Below are 19,768 nucleotides of genomic sequence, written 5' to 3'. Positions count from 1 at the left end.
AATGGCTGTAGAGACAATGCATCAATATTAAGCCCAGAAGTTTGTATCTTGAAGAAGTTACAATGTTTCTAGGTGATGTCCACACGAAGTTGGACCACACAGTATTTGCCCAGGCAGATGCTCTGCCCTGCAGAGCAAACAAGCTATCCCTGAAGGCTGGCAGAGGTGAAGCCACCTGGGTACATAGAGTGGGAAGGAAAACTGGCCAGAAATGTCTTGTGACCTGGTCTGTTCTCTCTGTCAGTATAGAAGCCGGAGGCCAGTTTCATCTTTTGGTGCGGTGCCTGTAAAATACATGGCATTATTTAATTCAAGAAATGTAATGATTCTTTATGTGTCTTTAGGGCTTGGAGCACAGATGCAATTAAACAGTTTGGTATAAAAATTAAGGCTGCTCTTTTAAAGCTCAGCTGAGGCATTAATTCTATGTGTTCTTTCCTTACGGATGTCCCCTACCATTACCTACAGGACTACCCTAATGTGGGAGAGGTGCCCGAGCTTCCCAGGGTACATGCCTTGTTTAAAATGGCCGAAGGGTTTTGTTCTCTATGCTCATGCAGCACTGATCTCCAAAGAACCCTCTACTGACGCCCTTCATGTGGAGCTCGAGGTTGGGGATGATAGTCTGGCTTTAGGTAGTATGACATTAAGCCAGCAAGCAAGTTAGACGGAACGCCAGTATAATCCAGCCAGGTGACAACATTCTCAGAGACATGTTGGGTAGACACAGTCTGAAAGGAGGCCCCTGAGAGTTACCATATACACAGAGCAGTCAACTTTGTTAGAAACAAGGCCTGCCCTTTGCCCAGTGTCCTTTGCCCACTGTGTCCAGTGTTTACCCTGCCCCCACTTGGGCTTTCTGGCCATGTTCAAGTTGCCCGTCTCTGCCACTCATGTATGAGCTGTACAGTGTCTTCACCTCCTGGCCATCCCCTCTATGCATTTGGAAAGTTCTTGAGTCATCCTCACTATCAGCTACCTCTCCTTCTTCAGGACTCTGCCCAAATATCACTGTAGTGAGAGCCCCCTACCTACTCCATGAGACAGCCGTCTTCCGGTAGCCTGGGCACCCTAGCCCTGCTCCTTGCTTGCCTTTCCACACTTATGTAGTTACCAACTTCTAAAAGACCTTCTACTAGACCACCTTGCTTCTCCTGTGTTCTGTGTATCTTACCTCTGCCCTAACGGAGCTCCAAGGCAGAAGGTCTCACCTTGTTTTCAGCACTGTGCTCTGTGTCCTCCAAACAATGGCGGAAGCCATGAGCGGACCCAGCATGATGGTTAAAGCAGTCCTTCACGTATGCTCGGTAGCTGACAACAGCTTAGACTTAGAAAAGTAAGTAGTCTTGATTCAGTGTTCTCAAGGTGAGCAGAGCAGCCCTGGTTTGTGGAAGCCAGGGCCTGAAGCTGTGTCCTGACACCTTGAAATGCACGAGGTCCCAGAGATGTTTTCCTAGTACATATTTACTCTGAGGGGAGGGTCTGAACTGAAGACGCCTCCATAACACCTCCCCCTCTGTAATTGTGCTGTTTTGTTCTCAAGGCCTTTAGCGCGTGGCTGGAGTTGTGAAACAGAAGAAAACCAACAGCAGTTGGTGTTTGTGGTGCACATTTATTCTAAAGGTCAGCTAGATTTAGTCTATAATCTCCCACTTACAGATTCTAACACCCCCTAAGCCTGAAATAAAATAGTTTTCCAACATGATAGACTAGTGCGAACTTGAACATGGACGCTCACAGTAGAAATTAACATATGCTTTAATTTTACACCGTCTGTCAATACAGCAGCAGGATATTCCTACGTTAGCTTTACTATCTTAGTGAAGTTAAATCAGAACAAGATACACATCTCATACTTATTATCATGGGGAAATAGTCAATATTTTTCCACACTGAAATATAAAATGTATGGTTTGAGAGTGCTCTAAGCATTTAGGTGACCGATCTGGTCTGTACAGGGAGTAGAAAGTCCTTTTGGCATTGTAGATGTGGTGAGAGGCTTGCATGGGCTTGCCACTGATGCTGAAGAATGTAGGGACAGCCGGCACGGGCTAAGGGCAGACATTGTCACTCTCTGCGTGTCCTGCCATGGCCATGACCTTCCTATTCTGTTGTCTTAACTCATTAGTGCAGGATTATTATTATTGTTGTTGTTGGTGGTGGTGTTGGAATTTACTGCATAATTTGAGAAGAAAGTTTTGTCTAATTTTCATACTCACAGAAATTGCCATATTGTTCAAGAACTGCATGTTTGAGTTGCTACACTTCCGTAAAAAGTTATACTATAACCAATCCTATGAGCCTAGGTTCCATTTGTAAAATGGACGTGATCGATCCTCTGCAATTCTTCACTGGGGGGGCCTGCTAAGTCTGCTGTTGTCACCCGTACAGTGGCTGATGTGGTGAACACTCTGCTACGGTCACAGTTTGAAGCAGGTAGAACCAGAATGCAGACTCCGTTTTAGAAGTGTCTGTCTATGTGTGTATGTGTGTGTGTGTGTGTGTGTGTGTGTGTGTGTGTGTGTCTGTGTCTGTGTCTGTGTGTGTATGTGTGGTGTGTATGTCTGTATGTCTTTGTGTGTGTGTCTGTGTGTCTCTGTGTGTGTGTGTGGTGTGTGTCTGTGTGTGTCTGTGTGTGTGTCTGTGTGTGTGTCTGTGTGTGTATGTCTGTGTGTCTGTGTGTCTCTGTGTGTGTGTGGTGTGTCTGTGTGTGTGTGTGGTGTGTATGTCTGTATGTCTTTGTGTGTGTGTGTCTGTGTGTCTTTGTGTGTGTGTGTCTGTGTGTCTCTGTGTGTGTGTGTGGTGTGTGTCTGTCTGTGTGTGTCTGTGTGTCGGTGTGTGTATGTCTGTGTGTCTGTGTGTCTCTGTGTGTGTGTGGTGTGTGTGTGTGTGTGTGTCTGTGTGTCTGTGTGTGTATGTCTGTGTGTCTGTGTGTCTCTGTGTGTGTGTGGTGTGTGTGTGTGTGTGTGTGTGTGTCTGTGTGTGTGGTGTGTGTGTGTGTCTGTGTGTGTGTGTCTGTGTGTGTGTGTGTGTCTGTGTGTGTGTGTGTCTGTGTGTGTGTGTCTGTGTGTGTCTCTGTGTGTGTGTGTCCGTGTGTGACAAAGCCGTGCTGTGTGGGATTACAGGTATAATCTCCTGCATCTGTGTGGCTACTGGAGTTTCTACACTGTTCTCCCCTTCAGCAGTGACATGGAAGCTGTCTTGGTGTAAAGAAAAATACCCTGGGCATATTTCTGTATTTAAATACGTCTGGATTGGGTTTAGGATAGATCTGGTCCATGTAACAATTACACTGTAGGGAATGGGTTATGGTTAGATATACAGGGATAATATCTATTCCTCTAGACGTACTGTGTTGCACGTGTGTGTGTGTGTGTGTGCGTGCCGACTTGTGCCTTCAAAGTGTGCTATTAAACATTTCAAGAAAGGGATCCCTCTCTCCCTGACGTGCTTCTAGGCCAATTTAGAAGTCATTGAACAGATGTCATAGAACGCTAATGTTAAATTACCCTGTGTAATGAGAAAATTACGGTACCTAAGTGAAGATAGCAAAGGGAAACCAGACACCCAATGAATGATGCTCAGATTTCAAAATGAAATGATGTCTTCAGAATCAACCCTGGCACCGCGAGCCTTTAGCCAAGTCAGTCTGGTAGGGAGCAGAGGACCGAGACCAGCACGAAGCTTCTCTTTGTACATGCCAGTGTTGGTTCTGCTCTCAGAATTAATGAATCAGCACAGCATTCAATTGTCCAAGAAGTTTATCATTGCTATTGAACGGTGTGGCCAGACTTCTGTTACAATCTGACAAACTTCGTACTGGAGTTGCTTAGTACAAAAATCACAGTAACTGTTTCTAATGTGCATGCCCTTCCTTTCGCTACTAGGTATACTTTAAATGCCTAATTACTTGGTGAACACAGTATGACCAAAGAAAAAAAGAAATGCATGAAGTTTGACCACTTCACATAATCACCAGCCTTTCTCAGAGAACAAACCTCACTTACAGTTGGGAAACAACATTTATATTTAAGGTTGAAAAGCCAGGATGTAGGAAAATTTCACTAATTTGGAAGATGACCTTTAAGTGCACCAAAACCAAATAACTTGTAGGCTGTGACATAGGGCGCATTCCTCCAGAATCTGTGTGAATGCTGCTTTCGTGGTTCTCGAAAGACAAACAAAGAAAGCTGAAACGAAAGCTTTTCCCCCATTCCACACAAGATGGGGACTAACAAAGGAACAGAGCGGGTCCCTTTCAAAGTTCACCATTAAAACGCGTTCTGCACAGCACAGCTAATGAGCTGGGCTCATAGCGGAAAACAATCTGTTTTTAAGAACGTTTAGATCAAAAGTAATTTCTAATCTATGAAATAAGGACTCTTCCATACCCTCCATTCACCAGTCAAGCTTTTATGTTTGTATTATTTACTTCAATCAGATGTTTTCAATTTTACTCATCCCTCCCCCCTGCAAATACATGACAGGGTTCATCAATACTGACCAACAGTCTTATTCTTTTCCTTCAGAAAAGAGATTTTAATTTTTTGAGAAAGAGAGAGAGAATGAAAGAGAGAGAAACATCTTTGCCTGAGTGGTTTGCGAGCATCTGCGCTCGAAGCTACTTTTCATGAGCACCCCTTAGTAAAATGACTCAAGGTAAAAGAGCAGAAAAGCATCCAATGTTAGGGAATTGCAATCCAATACCATGTAATTTAAACCGGCGGTTGCTTCTCCTGTACCAAATGACATACAGATGGGTGGCTAAGCTCTTGAAACGTTGGGAACACAATTGGCCTTTTTATATGAATGAACGTATATTAAACCCAAAATATTTTCGACAGATTTGTTTAACTCTAATTGTCCAGATCTTAATTATCAAGCCCGTTGGAACCAATAATTTCAACCATGATAATTTGTCAGATTAAGGTTGTAATTAATGAACTTTGTGACAAAATTAGCAGGAACCCTTCTAACAATCAGTAAAAGCAAAATAAAATTTAAGAAGTCTGTGAGGGAGGTAAACAGAAACCCACCCAAATCCAGGGTGCCTGTTGTTTGAGAAAGAGCCCTTCTTCATGCTGGCTAAATAGGCAATTGTCTGTCTATGCCTTGGACAGCAGTAAGCAGGGTTTCTCACACCAGGATGAGCCTGGTGTTAACTGTGGTTCAGTGAGGTGGGAGGCCCTCAGGGCTATTGCTGAAATGCCAGTTGTTCCTGGGTTCCTTTCTAGACCAACAAAGGATGGGGAGGCTAGCAGAGGTCACTGTGACTCCCTACCTGACCAAGGTTGTCTTCCATTGGCTCTGGTTTGCCTTCTCCCTGGCTCCCTGTTTTCTGATGGAGAATCAGCCATCTGTCTAGGTGGCCCCAGTTCTGGAAGCTGATAGCCTGTCTTCAGTCCCACAATCAGGATGGCTGATTAGTTAATTCTTGCCGAGCTTAACTTCAGTAATCTTGGATTCTATGGTAGGTGCCTTAAAAGCAAACCTCGGGAAGGGTTTCTCCTGCTGAGTCAGAAGAAGTTGAATTTAATACTCAGGATACCAAGACTAAGTTCAAGATGTGGTAGGAAATCTCTGTGTGGAGGGCCATTTGCAAGCTGCTTTGCTACTTTGATGGATGGCCATGGAAAGGCAGGTTAGTGCAGTGAGTCATGGCTGTCCTGCCTTGGTCATGTTTCTTCCGCTCACTTGCTAGAGTAAAATAAAAACAGTGCACACAAACACACAAACAGGTGTCGTCTGAACATCTCACTGCAGTCTGCATATATTGAAATAAAACTGCCTGGGCTGTCAGTCACATTAGAACCACTTTGACATTCAGACACTAAGTGGGGAAATCCTCCCTTCTGAGCTGTGCCAGGAGAGCACAAACCCTGAAGTCAAACCATACCCCACTTCTGTTTGTGTCCTCTTCTTCCTGCCTCTCTCTCTCTCTCTCTCTCTCTCTCTCTCTCTCTCTCTGGAATTCTTGAATCTCACTTTATATTAAGTAAATATCTTCTCCTGAAGTCTCCTGACATCCTGACAGTTTCTTGATAGCCTGATAAGATACGGGCTTTAGAAAAACCATGCATTTCTAAAGACCATGCAGAACCCAGTTAAGTATCTGATAGACTCATAGAAAACAGTAGTTCCTACTGTAGAAACACACACACAAAAAGATACGTTTAGGTTCCTCTGAAAAATAACTAGGATGGCAGGCGGCCATCTTGGACGACAATGGTTTGATGACAGCCTCAGGCTCATCTACCAAGTTGCAAAGTTATGGAATGGATCTTTATATGCCCATGTCACCGCATACTTGCAAATACATGCCTGCTGTTGGATTCACCTTCTAAAAGGGGGTTTCAAGGTATCAGGTAGCGTAAAGGATGTGCCCTGGTCCTGTAAACAAATGCAAATGCCCAGTGAGTTTCCAGTCTCTCCTGCTGGGAGCCCTGGCTGTGGCCCATTCTTGTTGCTCCAGAGGAGTCAGTTGGCTCCTTTAGGTGTGTTCTGTTTGAACTTGGAGACCAGCTGTAGCTCAGGTAAGATTTTGTAGTCCGTTAGGGACTCTCTGGTCATTGAGAAGCGACTGACTGTAGAGGCTGTGCTGTGGCGGCCAGCCAAAGCAAGTATTTAGGATTCGGGCTAAAATGGCTCTTTCTCCCATATCCTCTCTTTCCAGGGTCAAGTAGGGATAAGAAGAACTGTAAGGTGGCCTTTTCCCAGCAGGAACTGAGGAAGCGGCTGACACCCCTACAGTACCACGTCACTCAGGAGAAAGGAACAGAAAGGTAATGTGTGCTGTGATAAAATAGGCAGGCAAGCACCACTTTCTCCCCCTCGGAGTCTTCTTCCCTGTTGATTATTTTTAAAGAAACTATACACACTGGCTGAGGCCTGCAAACGACTTGTCTCTGAAAAGACTGGAGATGGCACTGCCTAGGGTTAAGGCTCGGTTTTGTTTCTGCTTTACCCCCCACTCGGAATGTGCTATCTCTATAAAGCCATGGGACTTTTGCTGAGGGCCTGTTTTTAGTTTACAACGAAATGTGTGGAAGGAATAGCGATTTGGATACTTTTTTTCTTCTTCCTTGGACGACATCACAGCAAGGAAAACCGTGAGGGACGTGGAGCTCCGCCAGGAGGCTGGCATTTTGAAGGTGGTCATTGTAAAGCATAGACGTTTTGGCTGCAAAAAGAAGGTAGCATAATTTAGTTCCTTTCCACCCCGCTCTGATTTCTTTTTGAAGCACATGTGGAGAAAGTATTTATTGGCTCATTTGTGGTTGGAATGTCAAAAATTTTCAATAACTACCCTCGCACGGCTTTGGTCCTTGGAAGTTCGCCCTACATCCTGGAAGGGGTGGGAAAAAAAAAGTCCGTTCACTTCCAAGACTGTTTTTAGTGAATAGAATAAAATCTCTCTCAGCTGATTTCAGCTAAAAGGTACCTTGCCAGGGCCCAATGATTTTGTTGTCTGATTTATACCGTGGAGCTTGGCATGGGGCTGTAAATGTAGCTCTGATCCAGATTTATTAATGATGTAACTTTGTGCTTCCATTCATGAGCTCACACAGGGGATCCTTGTTCCTCGACGCCACGCTCTCCCCGTCACAGAGCCCACTGTGTACTGAGTTTACTAAACGCCGAGGCTCTAACAAGGTGTGCCTTCCTTCTACCAGCGGTGGGCTAGATCACAGCGTACGGGACTCCTGCCTGCCCGCCCGCCAGTGTTGTGCGCGAGGCTAGCAAAAATGATTTAATGCACACAAACAACCAGAGATTAGGTCATTCTTAAAAATTCTGTTTATAAAAAAAAAAATTGGACCTCGTAAAGAGGGCAAAACGATAATAAGAACAGGCTGCGAAGCACATAGACTTTTTGTTGGCCCGCACAGCTGATCTGCATTAACCGACTGACCTCCTCGCCTTTAAGATTGTTAACGGAGAAAAATATTCCCTTAAAGCTGCAATATTCCCTTTCAAACCAAAAAAAGTGAGACTCCTTCCACTTGAAGACTCAGAACCTGCTACATTTTCTGGTCCCCTCTTGCATGGTGTGGGGTAGCAGAAATCTCAGATAATAATGTTCTTTATATAACTCAAACAATGGGCTTTTTTTTTTTAATTTGAAAAATATTCTAAGTATTAACTTACTGGATGGCTTGATATTTTTACTTAACCTACTAGTTTGGAGTAGTTATATGTAATACACACACACACACACACACACACACACACACACACACACATCACATACACATATAAAGTATATTACTATTGTTCCGGTTTCCATGTTTGGTCTGTTCTCACTTTAGGACCAAAAACCCCTGGAAAGCTTTTTTGGAGAAATATATTTTAAACCAATGTGTTTTATAAGAAGTAATACTAGCTTTGTTAATATTTTTTGACGATCTGTTTATTGTTTATCAGTGCCTTTGAAGGAGAATACACCCATCACAAAGATCCTGGGATATATAAATGTGTTGTCTGTGGAACTCCGCTGTTCAAGTAAGTGTCCTGAAAGCCAGTGGGCATGGCCGGGTCATGTGACCCAGAGGTCCTTGCTGCTCAGTTACCTGTGAATCCTTCCTTTTGCTGAATTTGATTCTATCCTTTTATATTTTTGTCCACTCCCTGAAAACAAGAATGATTACAGACTTACGTGGCTAACTTACTAGTGTGACAGACTGGGTAACTTTGTATTGTTCAGACATTTAAAATGTTAACTTTGTTCTACCTCAGTAACCATTCTCCTTAGCAGAGGTATGAAGACAATCTTGGTGAACAGAGATGTGCTTATGTATTTACTGATTTGTCTACCTTCAAGTGATGCCCCGAAATCCATTTATGGGCCATTTTGCAAAGCATTCATGCACATCCCTCAGATTATAATGCATCCATCGAGAAGTCTTTACTTCTACAATGAAGGGATATACACAAAGTAAGCATGTAACAATATTGTATATGTGAGGTTAACATTACTTTTATATTGGCCTAAAATCCTCTTTTTAAAAAGATCCCAACAGTTCACAGTAATGCAGGCACCACACAGACTTTTTGACCAAGACAGATAATTCTTGGTCTGGATAGGATAATCTTAGTAAGGAAGGACAACCTTTACCAAAGACATTTTATCTGGGTGTGTAAAATCTCGGGATCCCTGTTCTGTCCTGTAGAGTTGCTGCCCTGGGGGAGTGAAAGCAGAGACCTTACTCAGGAGCGAGCGTCCTTTATCTGAGACAGGATTAAGAAGTGTCAGAGACAAATAGCAAAAGAAGAATGGAAAACACACTTTAATTTGCCTCACGTTTCTCCTTTAAGATACTAGCATTACAGATATTTCTGAAACAACAGGAAAATGGTAGTTTCCTTAAAAATTTTTTTTAAGAGTTCCAACTTTTCCCCAATTACTTAAACCCTTTTGCACAACCTGTTGGTTGACAATCTGTTCTGAATTCTTACTTATTTTTTTTCCATGTTAAAAAACCGACCCTTCAAATTGTCACCCGTTCCCTGTCAGAAAACACACATCCTCATATTTCAACACCTTTAGCTTATGTCATAATAGTTGACATAACACTTAAGGTAGCTGCTGAGCCATGCTAAACTGCTTAATGCCTCAAACGGTCAAAGCTGCCCACATCCCTAGGCTTTTTGTTTGAGACGCCCCACCTCTTTCCCAATCACGTGATTTCACTGAAGAAAACCTTACTGTTTTAAATAAGAAACAGAGTCAACTGTGAATGGAGAACTTAACCCTTGTGAGCTTTGAATCACAAACCTTGAAAGCAAGACTTTCATGCTTGCGAGAGTCATTTTCTCCTTCGTGGTGACCTTCCGGGTGATACAGTGACTTTGTGTCATCCCCCCTAGCGTTCCTGTCAGCCTCCATTTTCTAAACTTCTGAGAAATAGGATTTAATTTTTCACTCATACTTTTGCTGGTTTTCATCGTTCACCACTCTCTCTTGATTTCTTATCTACTTTGGTGGAAAGCACCCCTGCTCCTTCCGCTGCTGGAGATGGAGTACTTTACTGGCCTTGTATGGTTGTCTTCAAAATGTGAACCTGGGTGCCCATGGAGATGCAGGGGCCACAGGGCATGCGCAGTTTCGAAAGACTCGGGTTTTCCCCATTCTTTCTTTCTTTGTGCACGTTTTGCCAAAACTATGCATTCTCAGGGTTCAGTGGTCGGTGGCTCCTTCCATCCAACCTCTCCTGTGGTTTTCCTCTCTCTTCACTTGGGGTGTGGTATGCCTTTCATCTGTCCCAGATATTGTTGGTTTATGGTCCCTAGTTACCGTCTTCAGGGGCAAGCAAAGTGATAGTTCAAGGATGTATTAATTTTGAAGACCCTTCGCTATCTGTGTACCTGCTTTCCAACCAGGGACTTAAATGGGTTGCCGTGAAAACACGCATCAGCAAGTTTATGCAAATCATAGAAAATGAAAGTTTCTGGGGTTTCATAGTTGTTTTGGGGGGAAAGCAAGATTTGATTGATATTGGTGAAGACTGAGTTTGCAAATAAGAGCATGGGATGACTTTTCCACATATGAGTGATGGAAATATGGAAGCCTGAGGGCTGGACAGAGGCACTTTAAGCAGGTATGCAGAATACGAAACAACTCAGTTATTTACATTTCTGATAAGTTTTAAAAGCACACAAGGGGGAAGTTATCAATCAGCAGGTACAAGTTTAGAATCCACATAGTTGTTTGAACAAGAAAGTTTAAAAGTTTTCAAATTATAGGAGAAGGTTAGGATAAGAAAAGGTTTGCTAGTAAGAAGTGAAAGGAAGTTAGAAAGAATACAGACACAGCAGGAGTGGTCATGTGTACAGATAGCAGGAGTGGTCATGTGTACAGACATAGCAGGAGTGGTCATGTGTACACACACAGCAGGAGTGGTCATGTGTACAGACACAGCAGGAGTGGTCATGTATACACACACAGTAGGACTGGTAATGTGTATACACACAGCAGGAGTGGTCATGTGTACACACACAGCAGGAGTAGTCATGTATACACACAGCAGGAGTAGTCATGTATACACACAGCAGGAGTGGTCATGTGTACTGGTCATGTGTATACACACAGTAGGAATGGTCATATGTACACACACAGCAGGAGTGGTCATGAGTACACATACAGCAGAATTGGTCATGTGTACACACAGTAGGACTGGCCATGTGTACACACACAGCAGAAGTGGTCATGAGTACACACACAGCAGGAGTGGTCCTGTGTACACACAGCAGGACTGGTCATGTATATACACATAGCAGGATTGGTCATGTGTACATACACACCAGGAGTGGTCCTGTGTACACACACAGTAGGACTGGTCATGTGTATACACACAGCAGGAGTGGTCATGTGTACACACACAGCAGGAGTGGTCATGTGTACACACACAGCAGGAGTAGTCATATATACACACACAGCAGGAGTGGTCATGTGTACACATAGCAGGAGTGGTCATGTGTACACACAGCAGGAGTGGTCATATATACACACACAGTAGGACTGGTCATGTGTACACACATAGCAGAAGTGGTCATGAGTACACACACAGCAGGAGTGGTCCTGTGTACACACAGCAGGACTGGTCATGTGTACCCACAGCAGGAGTGGTGGTCATGGCCTCTAGGGCAGAGGCAGAAAGGTTCTCCTTCTCCTTCTCAGTCGTGCTCCTGCTCTTTCTCTGGGGTAGAGAAGGAAGAGACGTGTTTGCAGCTCCTGCATGGCACAGAGCTCATGGCTGTGCACAGTGCTGTAATGTGCTGGACAGTTGCCCTTTGGAGTTTACTGGAAAGCCACTCTTTTCAGTGTTGGGGAAAGCCATTGGCAGAAAGGGGGTGTTGACTGCAAAGTTACCCGAGAGGCATGTCAGGGAAGCTGCCGCCGCTCAGTACTGCTGCTCACAGCATTGTGGGAGCCAGGCACCCCACGAGGTACCCTTTCTGCATCAGCTGAGTTCTTGGAACATGAGTTTGCTGGAGAGACTTGTGAGGAGAAGCTGTTTCCTCTAGAGGAATCAGGTAATAGAGAAGCTCTGACTATTGAAGGAGCTTGGCACAGGGAAGCTATATCCAAGGCCTGGCACTGGAGCAGCTGCCCATGTTGCAAGAACTAGAAAGGGAGTTGTATGATCGGAGTATCAGAAGCTGGGGAAACTTCTGGAGCAGAAGACGTTCATAGAGCTCCAGTAAAGGAGCCATCTTCCTTCTGAGCCTTCCTCCTGTGTCATCCACTGGCAAACATGACATGGTGCTAGCTGACCAGGAAAAATGTTCAAAGAACTCATTGGCGCAAACAAGAAATGTCGATTTAAAGTGAGAGGCACCAAATGGAATGAATGAATCTGTATCTTCTTCTTCATTCTTTCTAGGGATTCCCTCTCACCAATATGGATGATTCTCTGGAGGCCATTCACTTCCTGTTTTGAATACGAGTATAGTGTTGTGTGAGTGAATGTGTGTTTGTGGTTTTGTTAGAATGAAGGGGGTGAGAGATAAGAAGCAGAACAGACTAACTAGGAATGTTCTGAGGAAAGCCATAGGTTACTGGACCTGGATGTGTCTAAATGCTCCCCAAACCTTCAGTTCCATTACCTGGTGCATGCACAGCATGTACATACATGTGTATGCATAAGCTTCTCTTTAAAACATTGTGCATGGGTGTGCACGTTCATGTATGTGTGTATGTGTGTGCATATTCATGTGCATGTGTGTACATATGTGTGTGCGTGTGCATGTACATGTATGTGTGTGTGATGTATATGAATGAGAGCACATGCCATTACTTGCATGTGGGGGTTGGAGAACACCTTCAGCCTTGAGTATTGGTCCTCATCTTCCACCTCAGTAGAGAGAGGTGTCTAGTTCTTTGCTGCTATGTATGCCAGACTAGGTGGCTTACAAGTTCCCGAACTCTCCTATGTCTGCCTCCTTTTTCTCAGGAGCACACACATTGCACTACAGCATCTGGCTTTTACATCGGTCCTAGGAATCTGACTCCCAAGTCCTCACACTTGTGTGGCCCTGTCCCCACTGAGATTGTGCCCTTCCCATAACCCTCTTTTACTTGACTGACACACAAATACTACAGTTCCTCACAGAAATGTCTACTTAATCACTCCCATTTTATTTCTAAACTTGTAAACTCTTTCCTTCTTTCAACAATACATTGCTCCTCTTACAGATGCCCAGGTACGAGAACCTCATTCACAGCCTTCGTACAAACCAGACGTGTAAGCTACCCCACAGCTCATGGTTTTTCCACATTCAGAGTTTACCCAGCTAGTTTATCGTTCTTATGGTACTCCTGACTTCTAGTTAGTAAATTTGCCGATGGAAGCAAGAACGTTCTCAGCTCTAGTTATTTGAACTTCTAAACTTTTGTAAATTTATTCCACATCACATAAACCAGAGGGAGAATTGGTAAAACAATTCCTTTCAGAAAGTTCTTTTGACCGTTCATATTGTGTTATGGCTGATACAGTGCTAGTGCTATGGACCAAATAAAATAATGTTACAAAATACCTTTTCTCCAAGTAGCTATGGTTTGGTTGGCACGATGTGAGAAAATGACAATTATAAACTCACTATGCTCCTGGATGAAACGCTTTCATGTGTGATTAGAGGATATGGCTGCGCCGAGTTGGCAAGGGCTCATGGGACTTAGGGCACTGTTTACTAGGTGGGAATGAGGAGGAAGAGGAGGGTGAGGGTGAGGAGGTAGAGGAAGGATGAAGAGTAAGGAAGGGAGGGGGATGGGAAAGAGAAAAGGAACAAGTTTGATTTTTCCCTGTTGGAGGATCCTGATGGAATGTCTTGTGAAAAAAGACATTGTCAATAAGATCAAAGGTGTATTTTTTAAGACAAGACAATGGCAGACTGGTCCAATAGGAATAGAGAGTTCGGTTGTGTTGAGAACAATGAGAGATGCGGCTGGAACTTTGGAGGATGTAGTGAAGAAAAAGCTTTTACCTTACTTACATCCTGTAAGCACCAGAATCTCCTCCCTCAGATTCTTTCTTTGTTTCTTCCAGAGTAAACGTGGTCCTTCTATCTCTGTTCCTTAGCATGTTCCTTCCATCACTGCAGTTTCTACTTAGTTCTGGATTGTTTATGCTTGTGTACGTGTGTGTGTGTGTGTGTGTGTGTGTGTGTGCATGTGTATATATGTATGCATATGTGTGCATGTGTGTATGTGTGTGTATCTATGTGCATATGTGTGCATGTGTGTGTATATATGTGCATGTGTGTATGTGTGTATATATGTGTGCAGGTGTGTGTATGTGTGTGTATATATGTGCATGTGTGTATGTGTGTATATATGTGCATATGTGTGCATGTGTGTGTATGTGTGTGTATATATGTGCATGTGTGTATGTGTGTATATATGTGTGCAGGTGTGTGTACATGTGTGCATGTGTATGTGTATATGTGTGCATGTGTGTATGTGTATGCATGTGTGTGCCTTCCTTCTAAGTGAATTTCACAGTGAAAAGAATATGCTCTAGTTATATTTTTCTCTTAGCACCAGACATGTAATAATCAAATGTTTATGTCACATGCATGTCTCATTAGAGTTGTGCAGATTCTGGAGAAGATTTGAGGAAAGGACTAGCATGAGAAATGTGGGAAGTCAGTCATAACAATTTATAAAATGGATTTCTGGGAATAAAAGGGCTACAGGCTAGTGATAGAGTCATTGGGAAGTCATGTGCAGTCTCGCTGATGAATTGCACCATTATCTATCTATGTGAAGTCATCTGTCTGTGGCTCTGAAGACCCACACCCAATACCCACTACTTTGTGCATAGTAACCTTCCATGGAATAGTTCATATTGTAGACTAGACTCATTATTAGCAAGAACAACATTACTATTAAGTGATAGCTAATGCTTGCATAAGAATTATCATATGCCATTCATATAAGAAGAGGATGTGAGGAAAACCTCTTAGAATCTAGGTCAGCATGTGAGCCTATGTTAAACAGTAATGCTCAATTTAAAAGGAGTTCTACGGTCTGGTGCTTTCTACTTTATTCTGGCCAATCAGGTATGGCTATTTCAATCAGTGTCACTAGAACTAAGGGAACACACACGTGTCTCAATTCTCTGTGGTCTGCTTGTTTCGGTATGTGCAGACTTGAATAGACAATTGAAGATCGTTTCTGTTCAGGAAAAGGCTGGCTCTGTTGTGGCCGATTGCTAGAATGACTCAGCTCGAAAGACACTTGGAACCATCTCAGTACAATGTAATAAACTTGCAGGAGCCCGGAAGCCATCAGTCCCTAGGAGCAAAGCTGGACTTACTAGGTAGGACCGCAGCAATTGAAGCACGTGATTTCCACACCGATTTCTGATCTTGCTTTATCTCAAGTAGCTATATTACATGTTTATCAGTTCTTTCAAAATTTCTTGCCGTATTTCTGAGAAGACTGACATCAATGGACATGAGCTATTCTAAACGTCTTCTCTGTCATCGAGTCGCCAGACAGGGACTGGCCAAAAGCAAATCACAGGACATGTAGAATGCCAGCCCAGGTATGCGAGCCCAGATTTGTTCTCTGCAAACTAGAAAAAGCAAAGTCAAAACAGGGTAAAAACTAAATGCACAAATGCACCAAAGGTATGCTGGTCATTAAAACAATGCTAAATAGGTGGCTTGAGCAAGTTTGGGGACATACACTATCACAACTGTCTACAAAGGACTGTGAAATGTGACCAAGCAGAGCTTGTCCGGGCGGGTCTGTCTGTTAAGAGTAGACGCTGGTGTGACTGAATTACTGCTTCAAACTGTGCTGCGCCGGTCAAGTCGAACTCTGCTGCGCATGCGCCATAGTTCAGGCGAGCACCTCCTCCCCCATGCTGCAGAGTTGTGCGCACACTCTATATTTCATGTGACCCTCCCTCCCAACCCCTTGCTATTTTATTCTAGGCCACCAGAAAATTGGAGCTGTTTTTCAGCTCTTTGAGAACATAAGCTCTTTCATTAAGAGAATTCCAGTCCAATGCCACACACAGCTTACTCACCTCCGCTGTTCCCGCACGTTCTTCCATTCAGCGCTACAGGAAACTTTCAACATGAACCCTTTGCCCTCCGACACAGCAGTGTGCCTGTGTGGCAGGGAAGGTGGGGTGACTGGAAGATGGAGTTGCCCATTGTTCTCTATGAGATCTCACTTCCTCGACACCGTTAGCACTATTCCTGAAGCTACAGTAGAATTCTGGGGCAATGTGACTTATCTTCAGGATTACTTCTTCAGGGGATTCTGCTGGAAATGGTTCTAATTTCAGAAAGGCGCTAATCGTTCCTGAAGAGCGTTTAACTTTGAAGTTTTAGTAATTACCTCGCCCGTTGCCGTGATCTAAATCCCATAAAGCTCTGCGGCACAGTGAGACTGCTCTGAGATGAAGCAGTTTCTGAGTGGCGGCTTTACATAAACTTTTGTTGAACTGAACCGGTCGTATGTTTTTGAAGAGAATATAGATTTGACTTCCTGAATCTCTCCACCCCTTCTTGTCTCCTCACACATTGTGCCCTGCAGAAGAGGTATTTGTAGTAGGAATTATTTAATCTTTGCCTCATTAGAAAGCTTAGGATAAGACCATAGATGGTCTGGGAGAAAAATGACTTTCTTGGGCTATTGGGAGGGATAAGGAGGAAAATCCGCCACTGATATAATACATCTAAACCACTGCCAGCAGGGAGAGCACAGCATTCAGGAGGTGAAAGGCGGCGTATAATTCCTACTGCATGGTAAAACTGTTTCACAAAACTATGTAGTGAGACATAATTGAAGGTGCAGTGACATAAATGTAGTATAGTTTTCTTTTTAGAAGTTATGTCCATATACATACAAAAAAGTCTCGAAACAACAGTATGCACGAAACGCCAAGATACTGCACTGTGTGCCCATGTGCATGCAGAAAGAGAGATGTGGAGAAAGCCATTTTCCCTTGTATGATCAACAAAATCATAATATGGATTTCTGCATGTAGGTGGGAGGGGCTTTTATTTGCCTCAGCAAACTGCAGTGTTTAGGATAAACTGGGAAACAATGCAAACGTAGGTCTACCTCAGATAAGCAGGCACCAGGCAGTTAATACTTAGGACTCCGCTTTGGCATGGGGTTGAAATCAGAGAGTTCATGAAGACTGTGCAGGCTTAAGCAAGTACTTGTGAGGTGGTCCACGAAGCCACTGTTCTTGAAATGAACAGTTCTATCTTTATATAAAATGATCAGAGAGTAGGTAGCAAGAACTGCAGAAAGTTTCATCCAGGTACATGCCTAGGGTGACTTCTACTGGAGTGAGTGACCTGTGAGGTGACACAGTCCCGGGAGGTCCTGACTAGCACCAGCTGGACTCAGCCTTGCGTTGGCTGCAAAGCCACTAACAAGGAAACAGCCCTCTCATCCTCTCCATCTGTGAAATGGTTGGACAGCAACAGTTTTTCTCTCTCTAACATCATGTGTCAAATGCAGGAATTACACAGACATGTTGTTAAACATGGTGGGGTTTGTAAAAATGCAATTTCAACTTCATATGACAAACTGTGAGCAGCAGGCAAATCTGGAGCTCTCAAAATTAAGTCAGACCGTTTGTTTTTTATTCCATTATCAGCACTAAAACTGCATGTTTTCTTGTAGGAAGCCCCGAGTGCAGTCCTGAGTATTGAATGTGTGTTGTTGATGTGAACACAGTCATGCCAAGAACTCGATAGCCTCAGACCCATGGGAAAGGGGCAGAGCCTCCCCTAGTGTAAGTTAGGGAAATAAAATCTTTCTTCCTGGTCCAAGTGTGGATGTTGATAGTGTGTGCAGAAACTGTTTAACACAGAACCCCCCTGATGGTGATGGCCTAAAGACCATTCCCCTAGAGACTGCTCCTACCCAGATTAGCTACCTGGATTTCCTTCATCCCACTGTACACCACAACCCTTGCCTCCTTATCTGTGTATAATGACTCTATTTCCTTATTCTCTCTCTCTCTCTCTCTCTCTCTCTCTCTCTCTGTGTGTGTGTGTGTGTGTGTGTGTGTGTGTGTGTGTGTGTGTGTGTGTGTGTGTAGTAGCCCTGATCTTTCTTGGTTGATGCAGGAGCCCTGTCTTGCTGTTCATTCAACTCTGTATAGTAAAGACATTGAGCTTCCAGGGTGCCAAGGTTTCCAATCTAAGAGCGTAGACCTCCCGACCACAGCTTTTTGTGTGTCTGTGTCTTTTTTTTTCTCTTTCTCTTGCTGCCACAGTCAGGTCAGCAGGACTGTGCAATGACTTGGTGTTTCATGGTATAGTATTTGACCCGATGACTCAGCTCATCCGAAATACTTTGTCTCTTATGAGAGACATAAAAATTAGTGTGGATTCTAAATTTCTTGAGTCATGTTTTTAAAGAAATAACTGTACAAGACTTCGGTTATTTTTAAATCTCTCTTCCTAACAAGTCCATCAACTTCTTGAGAGTAGGCTATGATCTAGGAGCTTTGTAATTCCTGGGCCTGCAGGTGAAAGGCATTGGGGTTTTGCATATTTAATTAAACAGAATTAGGTGCTTCAACCAGACACCAAGAGGAGAGACATGCAGGTTCTTGCTTGCAAATTCTTGGTTGCAAACATTCTCAGTTATTCTCCCTTACCACGTTTCCCAAAGTGAATTTTGGAAAGTTAGGTCACACAGAACTTACTTTTAGTAGACACTTACTGTGTACACAGCTCCATGACACCCGCAAAGGTGAAGTCCTACCACAGAGGGGAAGATGACAGTGGTGGAGCTTGGCACGTTCTTACAGGAAAGCATTGAGTGGAGCAGAAAGTCACACACGAGGACCAGACATTTAGAGCTCTATTAAAAGAAATGTAAAAACCAGTTCTTACTTTAAAAAGATAATAACTGGGGGCTGGGGATTTAACTCAGTGGTAGAGCACTTACCTAGGAAGCGCAAGGCCCTGGGTTCGGTCCCCAGCTCCGAAAAAAAAAAAAAGAACCAAAAAAAAAAAAAAAAGATAATAACTGTAATGCATATTGAGATCAATATGCTAAACAACGAAAACAGCAAAAACCAAATCACAAGAGGACCACAGCAAACCACACGGAGATAAAAAGCTGGCCTTCTGCAAGGCACTTGATGTTTCTGGTCACAAGGAGGAGTGATGAAGACAGTGAACAGTCCCTACAGGGCCACCCAGGAAGATGTCTCAGAAGACAAGGGTTTGAGCCGCATATCTTACATGTGCAGTGGGGCATGGTACGCCACGTTAGATGGCCACTGCATCTCCCCTCTTACAACCAGCAACAGTCTCTCCCATCAAGGGCAAAATTATCTCCAGTTGAAAACTACTGATCTGATCAATCAACAAAACAATAGCTCGAGCTTGACTCTGTCCTGTTCAGTAATTTTTATAGTGGACATGTTCCAGCATGGGCTGTTTCAAGCATGAATGTGACACCACTGAGTGTGGAGATGGGAAGTGGGAAGAGAGATGCGGTAACACCATGTTAGTAGTCAGGGCTCCCCCCCTCTTAACATACACACGCACGCACACACACGCTCACACACACACACACACACGCACATGCACACACACACGCACGCACACACACACACGCTCACACACACATGCACCTGCACACACACACACACATGCACTCACGCACGCGCACGCGCACACACACACACACACACACACACGCACACAGGGGTTTATGAGGGTGGCTAACAGGCTGTGGTCCAAATAGTCCAAGGACTTAGCAGTTGGTCAGCCC

At 43.8% G+C, this 19,768-nt stretch overlaps 1 protein-coding gene across 4 annotated transcripts in view; it reads left to right on the top strand.

The window, feature by feature from the left end:
- Msrb3 (methionine sulfoxide reductase B3) overlaps positions 1 to 19,768 on the top strand; it is a 122,633-nt gene that overhangs the window by 35,294 nt on the left and 67,571 nt on the right. For 3 of the 4 annotated variants that reach the window (XM_063264244.1, XM_063264245.1, NM_001398959.1), the window contains exons 3-4: positions 6,674 to 6,782; positions 8,425 to 8,502. In XM_063264244.1, coding sequence (XP_063120314.1) covers positions 6,674 to 6,782; positions 8,425 to 8,502 — 187 coding nt within the window. The remainder of the gene's footprint in view (positions 1 to 6,673; positions 6,783 to 8,424; positions 8,503 to 19,768) is intronic. The other variant, XM_063264243.1, reaches the window with a different exon arrangement.

The sequence above is a fragment of the Rattus norvegicus genome, chromosome 7 (assembly GCF_036323735.1).
Source record: "Rattus norvegicus strain BN/NHsdMcwi chromosome 7, GRCr8, whole genome shotgun sequence".
Lineage (NCBI taxonomy): Eukaryota > Metazoa > Chordata > Mammalia > Rodentia > Muridae > Rattus > Rattus norvegicus.
Note: the sequence above shows the minus strand (reverse complement) of the source record. Positions and strands in the feature narration are given on the sequence as shown.